The 25,707-nt window shown below is 36.5% G+C and overlaps 3 protein-coding genes across 3 annotated transcripts in view; 2 read left to right on the forward strand and 1 right to left on the reverse strand.

Moving 5' to 3' along the window:
• The window catches only part of LOC149690609 (uncharacterized), a 32,003-nt gene extending 29,582 nt beyond the window's left edge, over positions 1 to 2,421 (forward strand). Inside the window, exon 6 of the mRNA XM_089870168.1 lies at positions 1,253 to 2,421. Within this exon, the coding sequence (XP_089726294.1) occupies positions 1,253 to 1,829 (577 nt within the window). The 3' untranslated portion in view covers positions 1,830 to 2,421. The remainder of the gene's footprint in view (positions 1 to 1,252) is intronic.
• Gmd (GDP-mannose 4,6 dehydratase) overlaps positions 1 to 25,707 on the reverse strand; it is a 202,612-nt gene that overhangs the window by 94,048 nt on the left and 82,857 nt on the right. The gene's annotated exons all lie outside the window — the stretch shown is intronic.
• Positions 17,461 to 24,070, forward strand: LOC149690610 (uncharacterized). Its single transcript, XM_089870527.1, has 3 exons — positions 17,461 to 18,731; positions 18,786 to 23,031; positions 23,912 to 24,070. Exons 1-3 carry the CDS (start codon positions 17,461 to 17,463, stop codon positions 24,068 to 24,070), a joined length of 5,676 nt encoding a protein of 1,891 aa, XP_089726653.1.

Genomic DNA, 25,707 nt, shown 5'->3' on the forward strand with positions numbered 1-25,707 from the left:
AAAGTCACTACAAAAAGGACTCTCTTGTAGTGACCTCTTTGGCCACTAGGCCTAAAACCCTTCAGAGCTAAGCCTTGGTTTAAAAAAGTATTTTAGATTTATATAACATCGAAATTCGAAGTATTTTATGCAAATTTTCCACTTGAATAAACACTCCCTTCGATAATCAAAAGGGCAGTTCACATTTTAACAAAAAAAAAATCATAACACGTTGGCATGGCATTTAATTATCAATTACCGCGTATTTTTCCATGGAATTAAATAGGAAATTATTCGACCGTAGATAATATCATGCAAGACCACCCAATTTAAGCAAAAAGGCCGCGCGTTTTAAAGAAGACTAAAAATTCTTAGTGAACAATGAAGATTCTCAAAAAGTAACGGTTTAATTTAAGGATATTTATTTTTATTTTGGGTTTTTTTTAAAAAAAAAGAGCAGCGCCCAATTAATTGATTAGCTTTGTATGTAGGCGTTCATTCTAACCCTAATCCGAAAGGTTGATTTCAAATCAAAGCTTGGATACCTTCACGAACGCAGTCAACTCTCTCGGGCATACCAATACAAATTACGTAAGAAATTACCATATAACTTGACAGCAAAAACGAAATTAACGTACGTTTAAATCGCATTAACACTTAAGCCTCGGTTTGGAAACGCACCGATTTACAATACAAGCAAAGGCTTATATACCTTCGTGTAAACGGACGATTAACTAGGGGATTTTACATATATTTATGATGGTAATTACTCGCACTACTTGTCCCTAAGTTATACCTACGGACGCGTACCTTAGGTGTTACATGATTAAACACTTAAGCCTTGACCGCGCTAAAAATCTACGCACGCGATGAAGCGAGGAGGCCTGTAAGGACCTTCTCTATATTCTTTAACGGCGATAACACGCCTAATCATTTAATGATTCACTCCCCGTATCCCCCTCCCCCTTGCACCTATTAGATCCTGGTTCGTGCTAAGCCTAACTTTAACTTTGACCAGCATGCATATATTTTCAACGTGTAAAGAGATGTTTCAAACGCGTTGTTGGGAAAATTCCTTTAATCGGAATGAAAATACTGTAATAATCAAATCGTGTTGAACCAATTGGGATTTGTAAGTAAACTAAATAGGCCTAATGGTTATGACCTTGGTAATAGTTAAGGACTTGGGTAGTGGTAGTGTGGTACTTGTCAGCAATGTTTTGGTGTTAAGAAGAATGTAGAAAATTAAACTTTCCATTTTATTTCCGAACAGAGAAACGATGGAAACCTTGATGACCGACCACAACTTTGTCCACAATCCTTTACGAGCTCTAGCAGACGGTGACCGCGAGGATCCAGCAATCGCTTTCCTTCGCGAAAAAGGACTATTGTACGGTTTACCGCCCAGACCTCCCGGTTTGCCACCTCACCTACCACCGGGCCACCCATCAATGTGGAAATATCCGCCCGTTCCCAACGGTACCCTATCCCCAGCAGAACTGTACCATTTAGTCAGCTCCCAACCCAGTTGGTTACCTCAACTGTACAGCTTGGGTAGTTCAAGATCTAACCCCAGCCCTGTCCTATTACCACCTCAACTATGGGCGCAATGGGCTGGTAATTTACCTGGTAATCACTTCCCACCACCATCCGCGACTGGATTACCTAGCGCCTCAAGTTCGACGAGTCCCTCATCATTACCTTTGTCCCCTGGTGTCGTACCAACGTCCAGTGGTGGAACTACTTTCTCACCAGCTCAAGGATTTCAAAGGTACATGCCTTACCCTTATGGTGGAAAAAGGGATGGCTCACCTAACAGCGGTGAAGGGGCTCACGGTGGGGTTAGATAAAATAAAGTTAAGCTTAAGGTATTTGCGCGTTGGAAGTTGTGACGTCATGCAAAACCAGTAAGATAACTTAGTTCTGGTTAATACCGTTACTTCCGACCGTACATCGCGACTAACATAATAATGTTCTGTGATAAATTAATTTTTTTTTTTCAATTAAATGAACTTAATTAAAACGGACCTAAAACTCACGCTATACTGATTCCCGCGGGACGGTAAACAGATAAACGGATTTTAATCTATGCAATTAAAATAATAAACCTAAATATTTTAATCCCCTATTTCTAATTTTGGCAACATCATCGAAAGTTGTTGTTATTTAATTTCTTTTAAAAACTGTCACAATTTTTTTAAATAATTATAATTAATATAAATACCTTTAAAAAATAATGAAGAATGGGAGACAAAAATATACCAAAGTTAATTTAAATTAAAATGAAAAGAAAAAAGGAAATTTGTGTTTTGCGTGTATTCATTTACGAATGATGATGAAAAAAATTAATTATTAAAAATTAATTCATTTCAAATTGTAAATAAATCAATTGTATAGTCGTTTAAGTATCGTATAAGAAAAATAAAAGTATACCAAATTAAATATATTGCATACTTTACAAATGGAATTTCGTAAAAAAAATTTGCGTTTAACATAACATACCTACTTACAAGTCATTCCAACAATTTATTTTATTTAAAATGATAGTAGAGGATCGTCTCCCAAACCATTAAGAGTAAAAAAGTATAATTTACCGAGTAGGTTAGAAACGGTGGGGGGATGGGAATGGGTGCTTTGATATTAAGGGTTCTTGTCTGTCGTTTACACCCATTGGAGCCACCCATAAGTTTTAAAGCTATAACTTACGATAAAGGAGTGTAGCTGTTGAACGGAACCCTGGCAACATGCTAACAAATTTTCTAGAACGCTATAAACATGAACTCTACATGAAGACAAACTTCCCCCCAAATGAAAGAAAAACATCAAAAAAATATAATTCAACCTACGAGGAACGTTTTTAAACCCTGGGAAGTTAAAGTTGTCAATGGCTTATTGATCTGAACCCTCATGGCAGGAATGGTAGATCATTATGAATAATAGCTAGCCAAGGCTTACAAGGTCTAAAATTACCTGTCTAATATATGGTATCGAATACATTTATGGGCTATAATGAACCCATGAATCAACATTAGTCAAATCGTTTAAAACTTACTGACGTTATTACATTCCTGGCAGCCATTTTCAAAGATGGCGGCGAAATGGAATAATATTTATTGGGGAGTATTTAAAACTTAAGCCTAATGTCTCTGCGAAATTTCACCTTTCTAGCTAGAGCGGTGTAAAATGGGCGCTGATTCAAACTAAAATTGAACAAATTTCAATCCCAAACCGTGTGTATACTACGCGACATAACCAGCTTGTTTCTGATATGTTTTAAGTTGTACACATACATTACACGGGTACAAGCCCATCAGTACCATCTGTAAAGCTCCCCTATTTATTTTTTATCCATGGCTACGTGTGTACGTAGCTTCTTAAAATTTATTCGCTATTCTAAATCCTTAGCCCGAAATGAGCTATAGATATCGCCTTATGGCCTAGCGGACACAAGAATTACGACCTAGTAGTAGATTTGCCATAGTTTTAACCCAAAAAGACCCGGCATGCTGCAGTGCAGCAGCATCCCTTCGCCAAAAAAATAAGAAAGAAGAAGAGCAGATGGAAATATAAAACGACCAAATAACTAAACTACCCGTAAAAATTCCAGTTTGCTCGTTGTTAGTTAAAAATGCGAAAGAAATCTTGTGTGTTAAGCCTAGGTGATGATTTTTACTAAAATCAAATCGGATAATTTGAGAAAAGAGGCGCGAAATAAAATTTCACGTGAAGTAAATCTCATTAAAACCATTCAGAATTTTCGTAACCATCCCATGAATATTTCAACGTAACCTAACTTCAATTTAGAACATCGCATTAGGCGTAATACTAGACCTACATCAACTCAATATTAACGAACACCTTGAATGAACTCTTACGATTTTAAAAATAAAGCTGGGATGAAAATTTTCTCATCGCGTCGAAGAAAGAATAAAAAGAAGAAAAAAATTATTAAAATAGGCTTAACAATAAGACGATGTGATATTACCATCAATCATGTTAAGTATTATAGAGAGAGGAAAGCCTTGAAAACTCTCTGAATTCGTGGAAAACACATTTGTCTAATAAAAAAAATGTCATTTTTCAAAATATGAAAAATAAAAAAAATAAAAATGTTCCCTGGCTAATTCGGTTCATCTCATTTAAAACTACGATGCAAACCGAGGCTTAGGTCTTAGAATTTGACACATTGGAAAAGGTATAGATGAAAACACTCGGGCAGGAATCGTGTAATTGGGACGAACGTATGTAGCAGGAAAAATTGGTAAAAAAAGAAAAAGAAACGAATCGGATGGATTGGCTAGCTAAGACCACCGATGATGGCAAAAAATATCTTCCACGAACTTCACGCGGGGCCAGAGAAAAGGCCACACAGGTTGATTTAGCTACAACGCAACTGTGCCCCTGAAAATCATCGACATACCTATAGAGTTCAACTGTAGACATAGTTCAAAAAGGAAGAATATAAAAAATTGGTCTTGTAACTCGTTTCGATGGCTTTGTAGATTTAGCTAACTAATATCAAGAACATGTCTATTTCATGTTGAAGATACGTTGGTTTAAAAGATCTAGGCAAGTGAATGATTGGGGTAGACGGTTGAATCATTGTGGTACAGATTAACTATACCTTATTGGGTATTAGCATGGTATAAAGACATTGGCCTCTGCAATGGTTACTTGTTTGAAAGAGTCAAAATATGGCTTGGTTATGTTTCTGTTAGACCATGGACAGGCTTGCACTCTCTAACATGAAATATACTCGAGTTAAGGTCGAGTAAGTAAGTCTCCAAGGAGGTGACCCGTTTGCATTGTCTTTATTTACCAATGTTGTAAGGTTCTCAAGGTGGGTCTTTGCCATAATCTTACCCAGGAAGTTAAAATTAAGTAATTTTCACGCGAAGAACTAACGAACCCACGCCATAACTAAATAAGTCAGCTTGGCACGAAATCATACAGATTTAAAGTTAATGGTAATGTTAGTTGTTGGTGAAAGTATAGTGAATAGCGATGCCGAAGAAAGTTAAGGTATATATACCTCGATGGAGTGATGGATGAATGCTCAGTCTAGCTGTCCGCGTTCGTTTGGCTTTCTAAGTTTGAACGTTTTGAACTAAGACATTTTCTTCTGTGTATAACTATATGCGCCCTAACTCTCGGTACAGGTTCGGTTAGCGGCGGGAGGGTTTACCCGGGACTGGTTAGCGCTCACTGAGGGGTCCGCGAGTGAGTCTCTGAGACTGTTACATTGCATGCGAGGGTTCGGGCCACACGCTGGCATCGTTGGATCGCTTGATGATGGTGATGAGTCGTGATCGACGACTCCCGCGAGTATACGTGCCACGCACGATCAACAATTCATATTCCCATTCGATAGTTAAAAAGTTAAACGACATTTTTAGAATCGTTCCAAAGGTTAAATTCATTTTTATTGCTTTTTTATTTTTGAGAGAGGTCTCGGGATTCTCTACGATGCCTGATTGATAAGCGCTTATTCTCGAAACCATGTCCTGTCAGTGCATGGTTTAAGAAACATTTTGGTTAAAATCACGCATTATGTATGTTATGTTCATATTTTTCGGGTTATGTTTTCAAGAAATTTAAATTTTGCACGATATGCAAGTGGCGTTAAAACACAATGGCCTCATAATCCCAACGCCATGGTTATTAGGTCACCATTTTGCGTGACACGCGCAACAATCGAGACAAATATTTACATAAGACTTGATCACACCTAGGGTTGTAAATTTTCCGGAAAAATAAAACGCGGAAAATTTTCCGGAAACTTTTCCGGAAAATTTTCCTCTTAGCGGAAAATTTTCCGCTAATCGGAAAAATATAAAACTAGCAATTTTGTGAGCTTTGAATCAATTTATCTAACTTTTAAAGATTTAAAACATTCTCCAGTTATTTTGCCATATTTAGTAGATCTATTAAAGTAACACCAAATATTAGTGGTTGATTTTCCCATAATATGTGACTTTAAACAGGGTTAACAAACTTAATAATATTAACAACATAACACCTCGTTTCCCTTACAATGACGCAGACTATCACTATCCTTTATGCCTGATAATTTTAGTTTCACTTGGGTCTCTTAACGGTTATGTCTCGACTCTCTAACGCCTTATACCGTCATAAGAGCAAACAGTAACCCTATGCATGCAAGCGATAGCAAATGAGTGAGCTTTTCCTATAGAAAATAGGGGTCACTAGACTCTGTGCCCTTGGACAATTTTTTACCCCTCCAAATTCACCTAAAACAAAATAATGAATGTTTTGAAAAGAAAGGCAATTGAAAAATTTTAAAGTTTTAACTTTTTAATTGAAAAACCGGTTGCGGAAAAATACGGAAAATTTTCCGGAAAAATATAGCTCGGTCATTTTCCGGAAAATTTTCCGGGCGGAAAATTTTCCGCGGGAAATTTTCCGACTTACAACCCTAATCACACCGATCATTTGTTGACATTTTTCCAAACGAAACATAAAATTGCCCTACTGCGCACGTGCAATCAACGTAAAATTAAATTACATAGTATAAGAGAGAAAATAAATATATATAGCCGGTGTAACTAATTCTTGTATTTTATCTCTAACCTTCGGGGTCAAAATTAGTCTCTGTGCCATTTCTAATTTTACAGTTGGATACCACCCTCGACTAGTTCGCTACAACCCAGTTAACAGCTTTACTATCCATGATAAATGACTTCGAAGCACTTTTAAAACTCCATTGAATATTGATACGACAAGGAGATCGTGCTTTTCATTATAAATTATACTCTTAATCTAATCCAAAAAGCGACGTTGCATGCTAGATCCTTTTCTTAAGTTTTTACCAAGATTTTTCAACGAGAAAATTATGTTAAATATCAAGAACTCAAAGCTTCTGGTAAAAATAAGCGCCAGGTAAAAGTTTGATAAACTTCGGCAGAGTGTGAGTAATAGTTAGTTTACGAACTTAAGTAATATCGGCTATCGGTCCATGGAAAGCCAAGTCTTGTAGTATAAGAAGATAAGAGACATTCCGAATTCGTAAGACCGACAAAAAAGAAACAGATAATTTATCTAAATATCCAAAAAGTATACCTGACTTTGCTCTTTCGAAAAAAGATAGCGTATAAGTAATATTAGATGAATCAAACAGGTTCTTCTTAAGTTTTAAGTTGAGAAAATTTGACGCTGCCAAGGAACAATAAGAAAAACTTGGATTTCCACTTTGACCCGTTGGGGATTTGAAGTAACTTTCAACAGTAAGGTGATAGCACACCCAGAAGTTTATTACTTAGAAGTTTGAATTGCATATTTTAGAATATTGATAGATTGTTTAACTAATTCTTGAACTTTGAACTATACGAGAAAAAACCCCCACTCAAACCTTTCAAATTTAACACTTTCAAAGATCAGCATTACCCCCACTTCAACTTACTAACTTCTGGTTGCAACATTAAGGAAAAAAATGGAAAGATATTGGAATGTTGACAAGAGGTCATCCGTAGTACTGGAGGGGGTAAAATTCCTGAAAGGATGGGGGGGGGGGCTTGTAGCTTTAACTATTTTTGGAAGATTTCTTACACTGGTGTACACATTGCAAAATGTATGTCCAGATCGTCAAAGATAATGTCAACGGGAAAAATTAAATAGCTACGTACTCCCGAGTTAAAACAAAATTACGACCTTCTTATGACACCCACGAGAATGCTTCGATAAATCTTTAGAAAGCATGCACGGTCTCCTGCCAAGAAACTACAAACGGAATAAAATATTTTGCTTGATTTCATGTTTCACATTTTTTAACCTTTAACTCTTGATTTTCTGATAGTGAAAACTTTGAATATGTAAGACATCAGGATAAGTGCATATAGCTAAATTGTAAGTAGTTTTTAAAGGCCAATATCCACAAAAAAGGTGTAATAGTCCCTTTTGAAAAAGGGTGGAACTCGATATTGGGCTAAGACGGAGAATTCGAACGACAATATGTTGACAACAAAAACGTTTTAGATAGGGATTCGAAGTTAACAGTCCACCAAATTTGGTCCGTATTGTTCATAAGGTCTTTGTGGTCCTCATACCGTGTGTATATTCCGTCTTAAGGAAACAAGGAGGTCAAACACCAGACTCCATTTTTGACACCAAATTTTTAAAAGGGTCTAACTGAAAACCGAGCTTGTCAAGCGAAAATGGTCGAAAAGTCGGCGCTTTCAGCTACCCGGAACGATTTGTAGAAAAGCGAATCATTCTTACACTTATCCCCCAAAATTTCCCTCGGATTTTGTAGAGGGAAACTTTATTTCTACGTCTTTAATTAGTCTCATATTCTCAAAGCCCACACAAGTCGAATTTAGCTGCATTTTTTTTCGAAATCCCATAGACTTTCCTAAAATACAAGGAGATTCATTTTTCTTTTCCGCGTCGAAGTTATATAGCTCCGACATGGAGATGGAGAGCTCGGGCTCGAGCTTCTGTAACCATTCTCCATCGCTTCCGGCCTGGGACAACGTTTCTTCCTCTCCCCATTCCCCAAAACTCTCTGAGAGAGAGAGTTCCTTCCATATCTTGCGAGCCACCCTCCCATAAAATTCTGTCTTCAACTTAGTTTTCCTCGCAAATTTTCAAATTGAGAGTTCTTGAAAGACGTGGTCGGGTCCTAGTTAACACCACCACCAGCCATCCAGTGCCGCCAGATTTTTAACTGTACCCCGGGTCTACCCCCGTCTTTCAATATAGCGTCGTGTCTTTTAACTAAATAAGCTGAGAGATTGAACCCGCAAAGTGATGGAGGGGAAAATGGCCACCCATGGATTAGGTCAAAAATGATATTATCATGTTTTTCTCTTATGGTTTTTTATTACAAGTGTTCTTAAAAAAATTATAATTTATTTTTAAATTATAGCAACTGCGTGGTTCATATAAGCATAAGTTCATAAGATATGTTCAATCCATAAGTTTTTCAATGGTTACAAACTGGAGCTTGTCATGAAGTGAATGAGGTAGGTCATAGATTCGAGGTAAAGCGACGCCTGGTCAGGCACTGTCAAAGGCTTAGTACAGACTAAATAGGACCTAGATGGAAGTCCTGCAAAATTAACCACCACCGAGTGTAGACAATCAATTCTCGCTTCCGTCGTTCTCGAACTAGCTCGAGGACTGTAAGTCTCTAGCATTACGAACTTGTATAGGTAGTGTTATACTTATGGATGGAACATATTTTATGAACTTATGATATCAGTAACGCTAGAGAAAGGTTTCAAGTGCATGTCTAGCGTAAACGCGGCGCGGCTTCAGTTCAGTGTCACAAACCCTTTAAAGTTCTTTTAACTTAATTAGTGATTAAAATATGGGAGGAGTTTGAGACCTTCCAAGAAACAAAACAAGAAGAGAAAGAAAAAAACCTAAATAGAATTCATTATCCTGGACGTTTTTAAGCGTATCAAATTAGCTAAAGTCATAAACTGTGTATTGTACTCGAGATTACGCGATTTAATTACAATTACCAAAAGTTAAAAAAATATATATATTAATTAAATTTGTCTAAATGATTTCATTATTAAATTTAAATGAACCACAACGTTTGGAGATTACAGAAACGAAAAAAAAAACTGTCGGATAATTAAAAAAGCTTAATTTAATTTCTAATGGTTAAACTTTTAAAGTGCCAAAAAGAAAAAGGAAAAGAAAAAAAACTATTTTGAACGTTTCAAATAAACAATTGAATTAATAAACGCGAAAAACCGGCTAATGTTTTCTATCTCGAATTAATAAAAAACCTAAATGAAGTTTGAAAAGGTTAAGATTAAAGTCAAAGCAACACGCCCATAGGGTTTAATTGATTGTTAATTAACCTTTTTTTCAATTAAAAACCATAGCAAAAAATAAGAATGGGGTCAATTATAGTCTGGGAAAGAAATAAAAAAAAGACTAAAGCTAAATAAATTCCGTGAGAAATTTTAAAAATAGGCTAAATACGATATAGTATAATATATTTCATAAGTATGTAGGCCTATATAATTAATCCTTTAATTTACTTTAGAATGAACATCACTCACGACATAAGTACGCGAGAAACTTTGAATAAATAAAGATTAAGATTGCTAAAAAAAATGCATCAGTCAGAGCCAAGAACATTAAGGTTAAGCTTGTAGCTTAGATAATGTCTCAACGTATATAGTTTTAACTTTTACGCCTGACTTCGAAAGAGTCAGCTGCTCTGGATGAGAATTTTTCTTTAAAAAATCCACTCTCTTTCTATAGCATTCCCGCCTTTTTCTCGTACGTCGAGACTGCCTGCTCGGGAAAAGTTGTCAACATGCAAATGTCGACACTTCTTCCGGAGCGAAAAGAAACTTCCTCTCAGTCATTTACTCCCTTTACCGCATGGCCCTTTTCCCTCTTATTTACAAATACAAAAATGTCGCATCTTTCATATAGATCAAAGTAAAAAGATACGTTCTTTTCGCTTTAAGTTACACCATCCCCAAAAAGTTTCTTCTTTCGCGCTTTTATTAAAGGTCCACGTGCACGCGCTGCGAGACACACTTTACTCCATCATATACGTGACGAAAAGCAGTGACATTTAAAAAAGGTCACGTGATCAAGTAAAAACCAAGCAAAAATTGCAAGTCTTAGACTTAATTAAGATTAAGTTAAGCATACATTTTGGTCTAAAATAAAAATTCATAAACAATTTTTCTTTTTGCTGTTATAATAATAATTTGAAACATTTTCTTGTCGTCCGCTTTTCAACAAGAATAAAAAATATAACCACCCATATAGGTAAAAAAAAAATAAAGAAAAAAAGGTTTATCTACCTTTTACTAAAATGAAACTTCAAAAATACCATAGCCCTGTTCTCACGTAACGTATCGACCAAGGCCCAAAAATACACCCTCACCCATAGGAGCTAGTATAAAACAAGACGGCCCAAGGGCTCGTAATAGTAGCCATATCGTACGAGTGAATAGCCCCTCTATACCCTACCCTAATGAGTGGATAACCCCTCTATACCTTACCCTAATGAGTGAATAGCGCTATCTTTTTCAATGCTTAAATGATTTACTGTGCATAAAATCAGAGTGAATAGCCCCTCCATTCCCTACTCTAAACAGTGATTAAATTATAACCGTACAAATTTACTTATGCTGTAATTCTAATATTCCGGCGAATCGAAGAACAGATAGTTTTTAGTGATAATCCCCTCGATGAGTTTACAACATAGACTTATGCCGATGCACACTTATCGCATCTTATAAATTTCTAACAAGGACTTATGCCCAGAAACTTTTGAAAGAGAAAGTTTAGTTATAGTGATTACGCAATTTAGTGATTATCCCCTCGAATTACCTTTAGCAATGCTAAAATGATCAAACGCATAACGCTCTTTTAACACTATGTCACACATGGGCGCTCTCCTCTCCTTTTGGAGCGAAATGAGCGTTTTGAGAGGAGAGAATCAGAAATTATACTATTGTGGGTGGAGGGTGAGTGGGAGTGGTAGGCCTCTAACAAAAAAAAAGGCTAGAAAATGAGTGCCACGATTTAATATCATGAAACATTGGAGTGAACCTCTTGGCCAATTCAAAATACAAATTTTAAAAGAGCGCGAGTTTTTACGGGCGGCGCAAAAGGGGTGTAAAAGGGGGTGAGTTTGAAAACCAAACGTTTAGCAGTGGCTCGTGAGTGTGAGAGGTGAGTGGGACGAAAAATGTTTTGGTAGAGGGGGTTCTCTCCTTCTTTCAGGCTTTTGGAGAGGAGAGAAAAATCAGAAACTATCCACTGTTTCTGGGTGGGGGTTAGGGAGACAAGGGAGGGAAATAAAGAAACATTACTGCGCTTTGAAATAGTAACGGGGGTTTATTTTTAAGCCAAGGCGAAGGTTAGTGATTCATAGAGGTGGAGACACGGCTCTCTAGCTTTGAACATGCTGTAAGCACAAATTGTATTTGACATACCCCTTACAAAAATCTTCTTAAGAGTTCTAAAGGAATTTCTTTGGAACCCTACGGAGCCCTTGGGATCATTTTCTAAAGAAACTATTTCCAAAGACTTCCATGGAATTTCCTAAAGAATTCTTGAGATAAATTTCCAAAGAATCTCTTGGGATTATATTCTAAAGAAATTCTTTTGGAATTCTAGAGATAAATTTCCAAAGAATGTCTTGGGATTATTTTCTGAAGACGTTCTTTAGGAATTCTAGAGATAAATTTCCAAAGAATGTCTTGGGATTATTTTCTAAAGAAATTCTTTAGGTATTCTAGAGATAAATTTCCAAAGAATGGCTTGGGACCATTTTCTAAAGAAATTCTTTAGGAATTCTAAAGATGAATTTCCTAAGAAGGTCTAGGGACTATTTTCTAAAGAAATTCTTTTGGAATTCTAGAGATAAATTTCTATAGAATGTCTTGGGATTAATTTCTAAAGAAATTCTTTAGGAATTCTAGAGATAAATTTCCTAAGAGGTCTTGGGATTTTTTTCGAAAGAAATTCTTTAGGAATTCTAGAGATAAATTTCCAAAGAATGTCTTGGGATTACTTTCTAAGGAAATTCTTTAGGAATTCTAGAGATAAATTTCCAAAGAATTTCTTGGTATTATTTTCTGAAGAAATTCTTTAGGAATTCTAGGGATAAATTTCCAAAGTAGGTCTAGGGTTGTTTTCCAAAGAAGTTCTTTAGAAATTCTTGAGATAAATTTCCAAAGAATGTCTAGGGAATATTTTCCAACGAAATTCTTTAGAATTCTTGAGATCAATTTCCAAAGAAGGTCCATGGTTTATTTCCAAAAGAAATTCGTTAGGAATTATTGAGATAAATGTCCAATGAAGCTCTAGGGTTGGTTTTCCAGAGAAGATCTAGGGTTTATCTTCCAACGAAATTCGTTTGGAATTCAAGAGATTAATTTCCAAAGAAGGTTTATTTTCCAACGAAATTCGTTTGGAATTCAAGAGATTAATTTCCAAAGAAGGTTTATTTTCCAACGAAATTCGTTTGGAATTCAAGAGATTAATTTCCAAAGAAGGTTTATTTTCCAACGAAATTAGTTAAGAATTTTAGAGATGAATTTCAAAGGGCCAGATATATTGCAATTATGCTTTACATATAATTATCTCAAAATATTTTTACCCAAATTGTTTAGCTAAAGTTTTCCTCGATAGACATTAACTTGATGGTTAAAAAAAATTAAAAACGTTTCACGAAGGCTTGTCCCGTAGCTAAGGCTAGGCAAGCGCTGAAATGGAATGTTATATTTACCTATTTTTTTATTATATTTTTTTTGCCTTCAATAATCCTTGAGGTGTTTATGTAAAGGATAAAATAGATTAAAAGTAAAGTAAGAGTAATTAAAATCGTTATGTTTAGATTTACAGGGAATCTAAGCTGTCAGTCGGAATTTTTGCTTAATTCTCTTATGGCATGTTTTATCTTTATTTCGAGCGTAATTAGAGTCCAAAATAAATATTTTTTAAAAAACATTGTAGAGGAAATTAGGTTAAACGCGTTTCTGATACTCGAAAAACTCTCAGTGAATATACATTATTAAATTTAACAACGACGTCTGTATCTACTGCTTGGCCGTTAAAGCCTCCAAAACCCACTTAGTACCCCATACAATTGCACAAGGTTTAAAACTTTCTGCCGTTTACGGATGTTTTTAAGTCGATTAAATGTCTGACTTTTAAAGCAACTTCACTCTGCATGCGAGAACTTCCCTCTCTATAAGGGGTGTAGTTCAGCATATAAGAACTACACTTCCTGTATTGGGATATGGTTCTGCATGTAAGAACTATCCTCGTTTCAAGTGGCTAAATTAGTTTACCCACTTCTCTATATATTTCCCAATAAAATTCCAAAGATATTTCCCATGAAAATTCCAAAGATATTTCCCAAGAAAATTCCAAAGATATTTCCCAAGAAAATTCCAAAGATATTTCCCAAGAAAATTCCAAAGATGTTTCCCAAGAAAATTCCAAAGATATTTCCCAAGAACATTCCAAAGATATTTCCCAAGAACATTCCAAAGATATTTCCCAAGAAAATTCCAAAGATATTTCCCAAGAAAGTTCCAAAGATATTTCCCAAGAAAATTCCAAAGATATTTCCCAAGAAAATTCCAAAGATATTTCCCAAGAAAATTCCAAAGATATTTCCCAAGAAAGTTCCAAAGATATTTCCCAAGAAAATTCCAAAGATATTTCCCAAGAAAATTCCAAAGATATTTCCCAGGAAAATTCCAAAGATATTTCCAAAGTAATTTCCAAAGAAAAAGAGGCCAATATTCCCCAATTTCCTAAAGAACGCCTTAAGGATTTTCAAAGAAATTTCCCAAGGAATTTTCTTAAGAGTTCTTAAGAAGATTTTTGTAAGGGACTACAGTCACGTAGCCTAGTGAAATACGAATGCTTATTGGCTGAACCAAAAATTTGATAATGTTCGAGGAACGTTGCTAGGCTGGTAGTGTGGGAAACGCTGGTACACAAGATTCAATTGAATAAACCAAGTGTGAGAGTTAAGCTGAAGAAAATTTTGACACTGACAGTTTCCGCTTCTCTCACCAGTGGCGTGCCTTGACGAGCTGTTTTTTATTGGGTAATACTTATTAAACTTAGTTTAAATTAATGCCAAAATTGGAAAATAAATCGAGAAACAAAGTTTGCTTTAGTGTAGGACCTTATCAAAATTAAGGTAGAACTACAGCGGCTTCGTCTTCAGGCTTATCGTTCAAGAATCACTGCTTTCCGGAAGTTTCTGGACAAAATAGGTAGTAAGTCTTATTCTGATTCAACAGCTAATGAAGCTCAAAAGCATATGTTGCAATAAGTGTTGCCATAATTATTGCAGTGACACGGAAGTTTTGCTGGGCCTAGGTTTTAATCGAATTTATCTTAATGGTAATTTATCTTAATTGAGAATGAGATGAGAGGAGGTTTAGTAACGAGTAGTGAGAGGATTGGAAAACTTTTAATTTTATCTTAATTGAAATGAGAGGAGGTTTAATAAAACTACGAGAGAAAATGAGCAGTGAGAGGAGTGAAACATTTAAATTTTTATCTTAATTGAGATGAGAGGAGGTTTATTAAAACTACGAGATAAAATGAGCAGTGAGAGGAGTGAAACATTTTAATTTTTATCTTAATTGAGATGAGAGGAGGTTTATTAAAACTCCGAGATAAAATGAGCAGTGAGAGAAGTGAAAAGTTACAATGATGTTTTGTTTGGGAAAGGAGCGAGGTTTACTGGAAAGGCCTACTATGGAAAGTCAGTTGGAGTGAGCTACTCGTTCCCCGCTAAAAAACTTTGAGGAGTGGGAGTGGGAGAGGCAGAGGGTTCGCCCATGTCTGCACTATGTTAGCTCTATCTAAACCCACATTTGAATTAACCGCCAAAACGTTCCAGTCAAACATTACATAAATGACGATAGCTACCGAACGAGAACGAAACGGGGAAAATCGTTATCTATTTAATTAGCACATACATAAAAAGAAAATAAATATAAAAACCCCAAACATACAAATTCATAAGTATCCGACCCCACAGATAAAAATTCAAAAGTTTCCGACCCCACAGAGACCACCCCGACATTTTAGAGATAAGAATAAATAATAAAAAACTTGTGGTTTCTATCAAGTCTCTATAGCTCAATGGTAGAATGTCCGTCTTCTGCGTGAGGGACCCGGGTTCGAATCCCGGCTGCGATCTCAAAAAAATTTTAATTAAAATTAAATCTCTAACCGAGCCCAGTAACCCCTATGGGTGGGTTGTGGTAATATAAAGTTCCTTTTAAGCTAAAATCTGACGATAACGAAGCGACAACCCCGGCCACTACTACTACTACTACGACGGCTCGGGTCAAACTAAGAGCCTATCGTATACTACGATATGGCTAAAAATGAAATAATTTGAAAGTGAAATGGCGTTGATGTTAAATTTTTAGAGTAGGGCTTCCCTGGAAAGGGCATACAAGACCAGACCCTAAATCATAGCAGTACAGCACCATATACATTCTCAACTTTCAAATGGCCTTAGCATCCAGGGAAAGGTACCCTGCCTGCCCTGAGCTCAGCTAAGCAACCTTAACAAATCCATACATATTTTTTTCATATTTCTTCCCCCCTATATACTATTTTTTAAGCAGCCTACGTGATTTTTTGTGTGGTGGTGGTACATTTGAATCTGCTAGAGTATAGTTAGGCTTAGCAGAGGAGAAGGAGAGAGATACTCGGGTCCCTGCCAGAGTTTTATATTGAATTTTTGGAGCGTTGGAATATTACAAGGTCTGGGAGACGAACAAGAAGTCATATTTTTCATTCCCCCTTACTCAACTTTTCTCCCTACACTAAAAAGTGGAAGAAATCAAATTTAATGTTAGCTAGCACGTTCTCTCTCGACGCTATCACGTAGTTTTAGATGACTTCCCAAACATTTCTATTTTTTTTTAGAAAAAAATCATTAGTTTTTCTTGATATTGGGCGTTAAATATTAAAAGATGTATCACCAAATTATTATTTTTTTTTTCAGACGTGGATCTAGACCAGGTAATTCGATAGTCAAAGTATTCAGGAAACATGTTTTGATAAAAAAAATTACAAAGAATGCTCCTCCAGTTAAAGGGAGTGCAGATTGAGAGAGAGAGAGAGGATTTGAGATTATGCTTGCTCTTGAGCTTCTGCAGGATGGGATGCGGGAGAAGAGAAAGAAGGTTTTTGCATCCGCTTCAACGCCTAAGATCTAAAACTCCCGAATCTAAGGGCGTGTTTTTACGAAAAAGACGGAATAGCTAGCTAGCAATCTATACTCTGTGTTAAAAAATTAAATGTAACCCCTCACCCTTTTGTATCATAAAACCCAACGTTTAAAAAGCACCATCTAAAATTTGAAAACAGGTTGTGGAGAAACCAAAAAACCCCCAAGAAAAGAAAACTATTTTTGTAAGATTGGGGTACCTTGAAAAAATTCCAAATGGAAAATAACCTGCGACGTGGGTGATACGAACGGGGTTTTTCGATCTGGGGGTGGTCCCCTTTAAAGAAAAACTACTTTTCCTCTGTAAAAAATCGTACAAATAAAATCACTTGCTTTTAAGAATTCAAACCCTTAAGATCTCGTCACTTTAGTACCGCAAAAAAGTGGTAAAATTTAGAACCTAGCCAAATAGGTAAAAAGTAAAAATACTTAGAAAATATTTAGCGCCTAGCCAAATAGGCAAAAATCACTTAGAAATTTTTCAGTCGGTTTTTAAGTGTAAGCTTTAAATTAAATAAGCTCTCCCTTCAATTAATAAGAGTATTCCGCAATATGGTACTCGAAACCCGGGAAAAACAAGGTTTAGACAAAATTAAAAATAAAAACGGATTAAAAGAACACGGGTTCTAATAGTGCACCGAGAACGAACTTTTCGGGAATCGCGCTAATCAAAAACATTCTTAAAAGTACTTTGAAAAATCAACGGCAATAAGGTACGGTGAAAAACTTTATTTGGAGAACAAAACAATTTTAAAATGATCACCGACCAAACTACAAAAAACTCTAGTGGCTCGGGCCAAAGCAACCCGAATGCGGCTTTAAACTCAACGAACTTAGCAGCGGAAAAAGGATCGCGAGCTGTGACGAGGCGCGCGGTTACCAAAATAGAAAACAAAATTAAAGATTTACTAGCCGATCCAAGCGTTACCGCTGGAGAATTAGAAGACGAACTATCCGCTTTAAAACAAAAAGAACTCAAACTCCAACAACAAGACCAAAATATTTGGCAATTAATACCAACAACAGACCAAAGCGCGAAAGACCTGGATCAAGAAAAGGCGGAGGACATCCAGGACGATATTTCAAGATTAAAAAGTCGCACGGAGCAACGAATAAACGAATTAAACGCGGCATCCAGAGTTAGTTCCATCAGTGGATCTACGATCGTCAACCAAACAGCGCCAGGAGCGCAAGGATTAAACAACGGAATTAATCCAGGATCCGGTACTCCAACATCAAATACAGGATTAACCGCCGGAGTCAACGTGGGAGCAACATTTTCCACGGCACCACCAAGCACCGGTGGACTCAGCGCCGGAAATCCACCAACGGGATATTTATACAGGACGCAGTCCAGTCTACCTTCGTTGGAAATAACAAAATTCGCAGGAGATCTGATGCAATGGGACGGATTCTTCACCAGATTCCAGTTGGCGGTAAGCCAAGCAAATTTATCTCCAACGGAGAAATTATCTCAATTAGAATCTCACTTAACCGGAGAAGCTAAGGAAACTTTAAAAGGATTACATGTCTCAGACAAAAGCTATGATGAGGCAGTTAGATTATTAAGAAACAGATATGACAAACCAAGAGTAGTTAAGCATATGCATATGAGTAATTTATTACACCTAGAACCTGTGCATGATCAAAATAACGTGAAAGGTTTACGCCGTCTTTACAACACTTGTGAAGTTAGTCTCAGAAGTTTAAGCGCGTTAGGGGTAGACACGTCACTCAGTGGATATTCTGTTTGTCCCGCTATATTAGAAAGCATCCCACAAGAAATGAGGGTTCAATACAGTTTGGCAGGGTCTTATGACGCGGAATTTGATATTGAGAAATTAATGGATTTTTTGGGTAAACAAATAGAAGCTAGAGAAATTTCAATTACATTAGGAACAAAAAACAAAGAAAAAGTAAAACCAAAAGAATTCAAACCGTCAGAGAACGGACCAAAAACAGCTTCAGCATCAGCCCTAACAACAAGCGTAAACAAACAGAAAAATCAAGGAAATTTTAGAAATTTGCAAAATCAGGGAAATTTTGGTCAAGGAAATTTTAGAAATAATGGTAATTTTAGAATGCAAAGCAATGGTTTCAACCAGTTTCAAAACAGAGGTTCATTTTATTGTATATTTTGTGAAAACGAAGGTCATACTTCTACTAATTGCCAAAAACACAGTTTAGAGGATAAAAGAAGGTTAATTATCGAACAAGAACGATGCTTTATTTGCATAAAAAGGGGTCATATGGCTAGCGAATGCAATTCTAGGTATCAAACATGCAAAATTTGCGATGGTGGTCACAATGCGGCAATTTGTAATCAAAACAAGGCTAACAAACAAAACGTAGGTGGGAATGAAATTAAAAAAGATCTAGCACAAAACGGGGTAAACGCAATGACAATAACCTCATCTCAAGTAGAATTAGGTTCAGTTTTGTTGCAAACTGCAAAAACTACAGCTCAAAATCCCCAGAACCCAGAAAAACAATTAGGCGTAAGAATTCTTCTAGATAATGGGTCACAAGCTACTTTTATTAGAGAAGAAGTTGCAAAGAAATTAGACTTACCCGAGGTAGGGCAAGAAACAATAACAGTATACAATTTTGCAAATAAAGATCCAAGCTCTGAGGTTAGAAAGGTAGTGAAAGTAGTCTTACAAAGTCAAGTGGATCCAGATAAAAGGGTAGAAATTCAGGCAATAGTTCTACCGTACTTATGTGAAGCCGTGGCTACTAATGAATTCCACCAAATTGAGGAATTAATGAACGAAAAGGGTCTAAAACTATGTGATCCTCCTAGCCAGGCAAAAATAGGCGAAACCAATATTGAAATTTTGATAGGAGTGGACCACTATTGGGAAATAGTCACCGGGGAAACTAAAAGATTTAGTAAGAATATGGTTTGTTTAGAAACACACTTAGGTTGGGTTATTCAAGGAGCTCAAAACGGTCCGATATTTCAAGTAAACAATACAGCCGTTAGAGTAGGATTAGTTAACATTGGAAAAACATCAGATATGCTAAAATCCCTCTTTGAGCTCGAAGCCATAGGTATAGATGGGAACCCTAAAAATCAGAACATGGATTCAGAGTTCATGGAAAATTTTAAACAAACAACAGAATTTAAAGATGGGAGGTACCATGTTAAACTTCCCTGGCATTTAGAGAAGGAGGTCCTACCAAACAATCTCCCCCTAGCTATTCAGCGTTTCAAACCCTTAGTAAGAAAATTTAAATCGGACCCAGAATTCTATCATGATTACAAAGAAGTAATCATGGACCAGCTAGAGAAAGGGATAGTAGAAAAGGTAGAAAACCCAAAAATAGGCGATAACAACCCAGGCACTTATTATGCACCTCACCAGGCAGTCAGAAGAAAAGATCACCCCACAACCAAGCTCAGGGTGGTTCTAGATGGTTCGGCCCACGCTAAAGGGGAACCGTCCCTCAATGATTGTTTAAGTAGCGGCCCAAATCTAAATCCTGAACTTTTACTATTGCTACTGCGTTTCAGAAAACACGTCATAGTAATTACTGCCGACATTGAGAAGGCATTTTTGCAAGTGGCCCTAGCCGAAGAAGATAGAGATTCGGTTAGGTTCCTATGGGTCAACGAAATAGATGGGAATATTAATGAGGATGAATTCATTGTACTCAGAATGGCAAGGGTAGCTTTCGGTTTAACCAGTAGTACGTGCTTACTAGCAGCCACACTTAAAATTAATGTAGAAAGTTTTAGAGAAGTAAAACCAAAAGCTGTTGAGGTAATCAACCAAGACACATACGTTGATGACGTTACTACTGGAGAAACTGACGTACCTAAAGCCTTTGAGCTGTCAAAAGACGTAGCAGAAGTTATTAGTAAGGCCAATATGAAATTAAGAAAATGGCAAACAAATTCAGACAAGCTTAGAGAACTTTGGAGACTAGAAAATACAAAGACAAAGGAATCAGGCATACCATTCGATGGTAAACAGGAAGCTGAACCGCAAAAACTATTAGGGTTAATTTGGGACCCAAGGGCAGACACATTCTCATTAGAAGTCACAAAAATTATTGAGACCTTACCCAACATTAAGCAAACAAAAAGGGGTGTCCTTAGTATTGTGGCACAAGTTTTCGACCCCATGGGGATTTTAGCGCCCTATACGATTAGAGCAAAAATGATACTACAGACACTTTGGATTGAAAAAGTAAGTTGGGATGAAGAGCTATCTGAAAAATTAGGAAAATCGTTTAGTCATTGGTACCAAGAATTACCACAAATTGGGAAAGTGGCAATAGACAGGTGCTATTTCAAGGAAGCTCCTGATAAAGTAACGAACATGTCTCTGCACTGTTTTTGTGATGCGAGCATGAAAGCTTACTGTGCGGTTATTTACATTCGTTACGTAATCAACCACAAGGAGGTAAAAGTGGCATTTGTTACCGCAAAGGCTAGGGTGGCTCCCTTGAAAGAACTTACCCTCCCAAGACTTGAGCTGATGGGTTGCGCAATAGGAGCTAGGCTATTAACTTATGTCAAAGAGGCTTTCAAAGAGGAAAATTTAGATGTTCATATGTGGACAGATTCAATGATTGCGCTTCATTGGATAAAGGGTGCATCAGAAGTCTGGAAACCTTTTGTTTCAAATAGGATCAAAGAAATCAAGCAACTATCCAACCCCGAAACTTGGGCTCACGGCCCAGGGGAACAAAACCCCGCGGATAAAGGTACAAGGGGGGTGAAAGTTGAGGATCTTTTAAAAGGGAAACAGTGGTTAGAAGGACCGAGTTGGCTCGTGAAGGATGAAACCTTTTGGCCTAAATTTTCGGAAGACCAATCTAGAATAGAACCAAAATTAGATGAAATTAAAAGAGAAAGAAAAGTTGAAACTTTGGTTGTTAGATGCACCGAAAATAGAAACCTAAACAAAATAATTGACCTAAACAAATTTAGCTCTCTTCAAAAAGTGCTCAGAATCACAGCCTACATGATTAGATTTTTAGATATGCAAATCTATAAGAAAGCGAATGTTGTAAAAGGACCCATCCAAACAAGTGAACTAAATAGAGCTGAGTTATACTGGATTAGAGCTTCTCAAAAACTAGATTATTTAGAGGAAATTGAAACATTAGAGGAAGGAAAACAAATTAGCAATAACTCTAAAATTGTGAACCTATCGCCCTTTTTGGATGACCAAGGTGTGTTAAGAGTAGGGGGTCGATTAAAGGAAGGTAGCATGAGCTATGCAACAAAACATCCAATCATTCTAGCTAAAAATCAACAACTGTCAAAATTGATAATGAAAAGAAGCCATGACCAAGTTTATCACTCAGGTGTCCAAGACACCATAACTCAGGCGCGTGAGCGCTATTGGGTGATTTCTGGTCGGCAGTTGGCCAAAAGTGTTGTCAAAGGCTGTTATTTATGTAAAAAATACCTTGCTAAAGCTGGTGACGCACCTTTCGCTAATTTGCCGAAAGAAAGAATTGAGGAAACTCCATGTTTTGAAACCATAGGGATCGACTTTGCGGGGCCTATTTACGTACAAATAGCAGGGAAAAGCGAAAAAGCTTATATCTGTTTGTTCACGTGTGCTGTGTCAAGAGCCCTACATTTAGAGTTGGTGGCTTCCCTTAGTACTCATGAATTCCTACTTGCATTTTCACGGATGATATCCCGGAGGGGAATTCCCCACCTGGTATACAGTGATAATGGCAAGACCTTCAAAAAAGCTGATAAAGAATTACAAACTATTTGGAAAGTAATTAAAGATCCGGAAGTGTTGAATTTTTTTGGAAAAAGGGGAATCGAGTGGCGCTTTATCACAGATAGAGCTGCCTGGCATGGCGGTTATTGGGAACGTTTAGTCAGATCAACAAAAACTGTATTGAAAAAACTTTTGGGTAAAGCGGCTCTGAACTACACTGAACTAGAAACAATGCTTATAGAAACGGAAGCCGTGGTCAATTCCAGACCAATAACTTACGTTTTTAACGAGATAGGAGAACCAAGCCCCTTAACACCATCCCACCTATTAATAGGAAAAAGAGTGACTTGCCTCCCCCCTCAAAAACTTGATTTAGCTAAAAAGATACCAGCCTCAAAAGAGGAATTTAGTAAAAGGGAAAAAAGCCGATTAGCATTAAATGATAGATTATGGAAAAGATGGAGAAATGAATATCTCTTAGAACTAAGATCGGCTCATAACAGTAAACTAGATAAAAAACAAAAAGAAATGAAAAAAGGAGATGTAGTCCTAATTCATGAGGACAAAGTTCAAAAACAAATGTGGAAGTTAGGCTTAATTAAGGAAGTAATAATAGGAAGAGATGGAAAAGTAAGATCATGCATAGTCAAAAACGATAAAGGCCATGAGATACGTAGGCCAGTGCAGTTACTTTATTCTTTAGAAGTAAATGATTAGACTAACTCAATAAAATAAATTAAGATTAAAATTGCATGTTATAAAATGTTTAAATAAATGTAATAATCATAAAAGGTAATATTGTTTAGCAAAAAATTTGATTTGAAATCTATGTAAAAAAAAAAAAAAAAAACTCTGTAACATTGATATAATTTTTTAATTTGTAAAAGTGTAATTGAATGTAAAAAAGACAAAGTCTTTTGTGGGGAGTGTTAAAAAATTAAATGTAACCCCTCACCCTTTTGTATCATAAAACCCAACGTTTAAAAAGCACCATCTAAAATTTGAAAACAGGTTGTGGAGAAACCAAAAAACCCCCAAGAAAAGAAAACTATTTTTGTAAGATTGGGGTACCTTGAAAAAATTCCAAATGGAAAATAACCTGCGACGTGGGTGATACGAACGGGGTTTTTCGATCTGGGGGTGGTCCCCTTTAAAGAAAAACTACTTTTCCTCTGTAAAAAATCGTACAAATAAAATCACTTGCTTTTAAGAATTCAAACCCTTAAGATCTCGTCACTTTAGTACCGCAAAAAAGTGGTAAAATTTAGAACCTAGCCAAATAGGTAAAAAGTAAAAATACTTAGAAAATATTTAGCGCCTAGCCAAATAGGCAAAAATCACTTAGAAATTTTTCAGTCGGTTTTTAAGTGTAAGCTTTAAATTAAATAAGCTCTCCCTTCAATTAATAAGAGTATTCCGCAATACTCTGAAAAGGTGCTCGCTTGCTTGCTTAACTTCGTGCCACGAGGGAGAAATTTACTATAAATAGATTGTTGCCGCGGTTTTTAAGAAGTTTAGAGACCCAGACCAAGCCACCCACGAAGGAAATGAACGGAGCTGTAGCGTTCGAAAGAAAATACAACAAATTCATCCCCCCTTACCAACATACCGATACAACAAGAATGATACTTTTCTAAAAACATCAAAATCACGCGACATTAATTGTTAAAGCTCGCGCAATTTTAAAATTAAAGAGTCAAGGCTTAACGAATTCAAAAAGCACGTGCTATTAAAAAGAGCGCAATTTCAAAATTAAAAAACAAAGGCTTAACGAATATAAACTGATGTCACCCTTAGGGCCTTAGCGTGGGACTTGATCCTATGGTTCCATCACCACCCCAAAAGAGTAAAACACAAAATTTCAAAACAACTTAAGGGTATTGAAGGCGGTGAGGGAAATAGAATCTTCCTTTTGCAAAAACAAAACATTAGATTCCATTACTCTCCGTATTATATACCCGTAGTAGTCGGTTAAGGCTTAGTAGTAGTAGTAGTAGAGTTAGAGTAGCATCATATATACAGGGGGGTAGGAAATAGTCTTGATATAAAAGCAACTTTCAGCTGGGAAAGCGTATCCATCTTTTATACAGTTTTGTATAGCGCTTAGGCGCCGAAATTGCCAACGTATGTACCATGAATTATTCATGTTTTGGGAGGAACACTTTAAAATTCAAGAAAACGCGGCGAAGGTGATGGTAGTATAGCGGTACTGGCCGCGGAAAAGCCCAAGTATGTATATTCGTGTATATCCGTAACACTACGAGATAGGGTTTGATGTTCGCTTTTGAATAATGTATATCGTTTTCTCCGCATCGCCAGCCCAAAAAACAAGTGTGTTGATTGTTTCCACGGAAAGGTGTTTTTTCTTGTACCTTCTCTTTCTCTTTTGAGGCAAAAAAACGGATAAAAGCCTGCTTTTTCTTATGCTTGGAAATATTTTAGGGTAAACTTTATACCTGAATGCCAATATATAGTAACTTAATCTACATTAATTTCAATTAAACATTCTACATTCAAGAAATTGACCTGACCTACATTAAAGGGATAACTTTAAGGCAGCCCAATTAATGTCGCGGTACAAATACTAATTAAAATAAATTCAGTTAAATATCGTTACTTAAGGAGGGGGAGGGCAGTTGATATAGGGTTAAAACCAGGGCCCCAGGGCCGGAAATAAGGAAAATTTCTTATAGGACATGTGTCCAGTGAACCCCCGTTTGACTGGAAAAATTATAGGACATTGTCCATGCACTGGAGTGTGCAAAAATAGTGTCGCATCTACATAGTCAAGTTATCAATACTTTATTGGTCAACTGTCCAGTGACCCCCATAGTTTATTTAAAACGTTATGGGACATTTTAAAATTTTATTGGACAATGACAATGTCCTGTGTTTATTTCCGGCCCTGATTAAAACCGAACGTGTGAACACAAAGATGTTAAACAGGGCTTCAAAGATACCCGTCCACCAAATTTCTTACTATCAAACTTCTTTGTTATCATGTAGCCCCATCTTAAGAAAACACAGGCGGTCAAACACTAACTAGACCCACGACTTTCGCAAAAGGTCTATATTTTTAAACATCACGACTTACAACATATTCCCTCTGAAATTTTAACTGGAATATCTCTTATAGTAAGTTTGGGTTGTTACACGCGGTGTACGATATGGTTTGGCTCTAAAGTTAACGACGGAGCGTGATACCTTAGCATAAGTTTAAAGAAAAAGAAGAAAAAAAAATTCTCCAGGGGTAGGCTAAAGGCATTAAAGTGATACGCGCTATTTTCTAAACGCAGATAGAAACGG

The sequence above is a fragment of the Phalangium opilio genome, unplaced genomic scaffold (assembly GCF_054372755.1).
Source record: "Phalangium opilio isolate 3A_F unplaced genomic scaffold, DU_Popi_V2 ptg000031l_1, whole genome shotgun sequence".
NCBI lineage: Eukaryota > Metazoa > Arthropoda > Arachnida > Opiliones > Phalangiidae > Phalangium > Phalangium opilio.

What these genes read in the sequence shown, in the direction of transcription:
- LOC149690610 (XM_089870527.1), top strand. Translation starts at nt 17,461, where the DNA reads ATGATCACCGACCAAACTACAAAAAACTCTAGTGGCTCGGGCCAAAGC. An exon ending in CAAGGAAATTTTAGAAATTT is followed by an intron (nt 18,732 to 18,785) that starts GCAAAATCAGGG and finishes TGGTAATTTTAG; the next exon opens with AATGCAAAGCAATGGTTTCA. An exon ending in TAATAGGAAGAGATGGAAAA is followed by an intron (nt 23,032 to 23,911) that starts GTAAGATCATGC and finishes GCGGTTTTTAAG; the next exon opens with AAGTTTAGAGACCCAGACCA.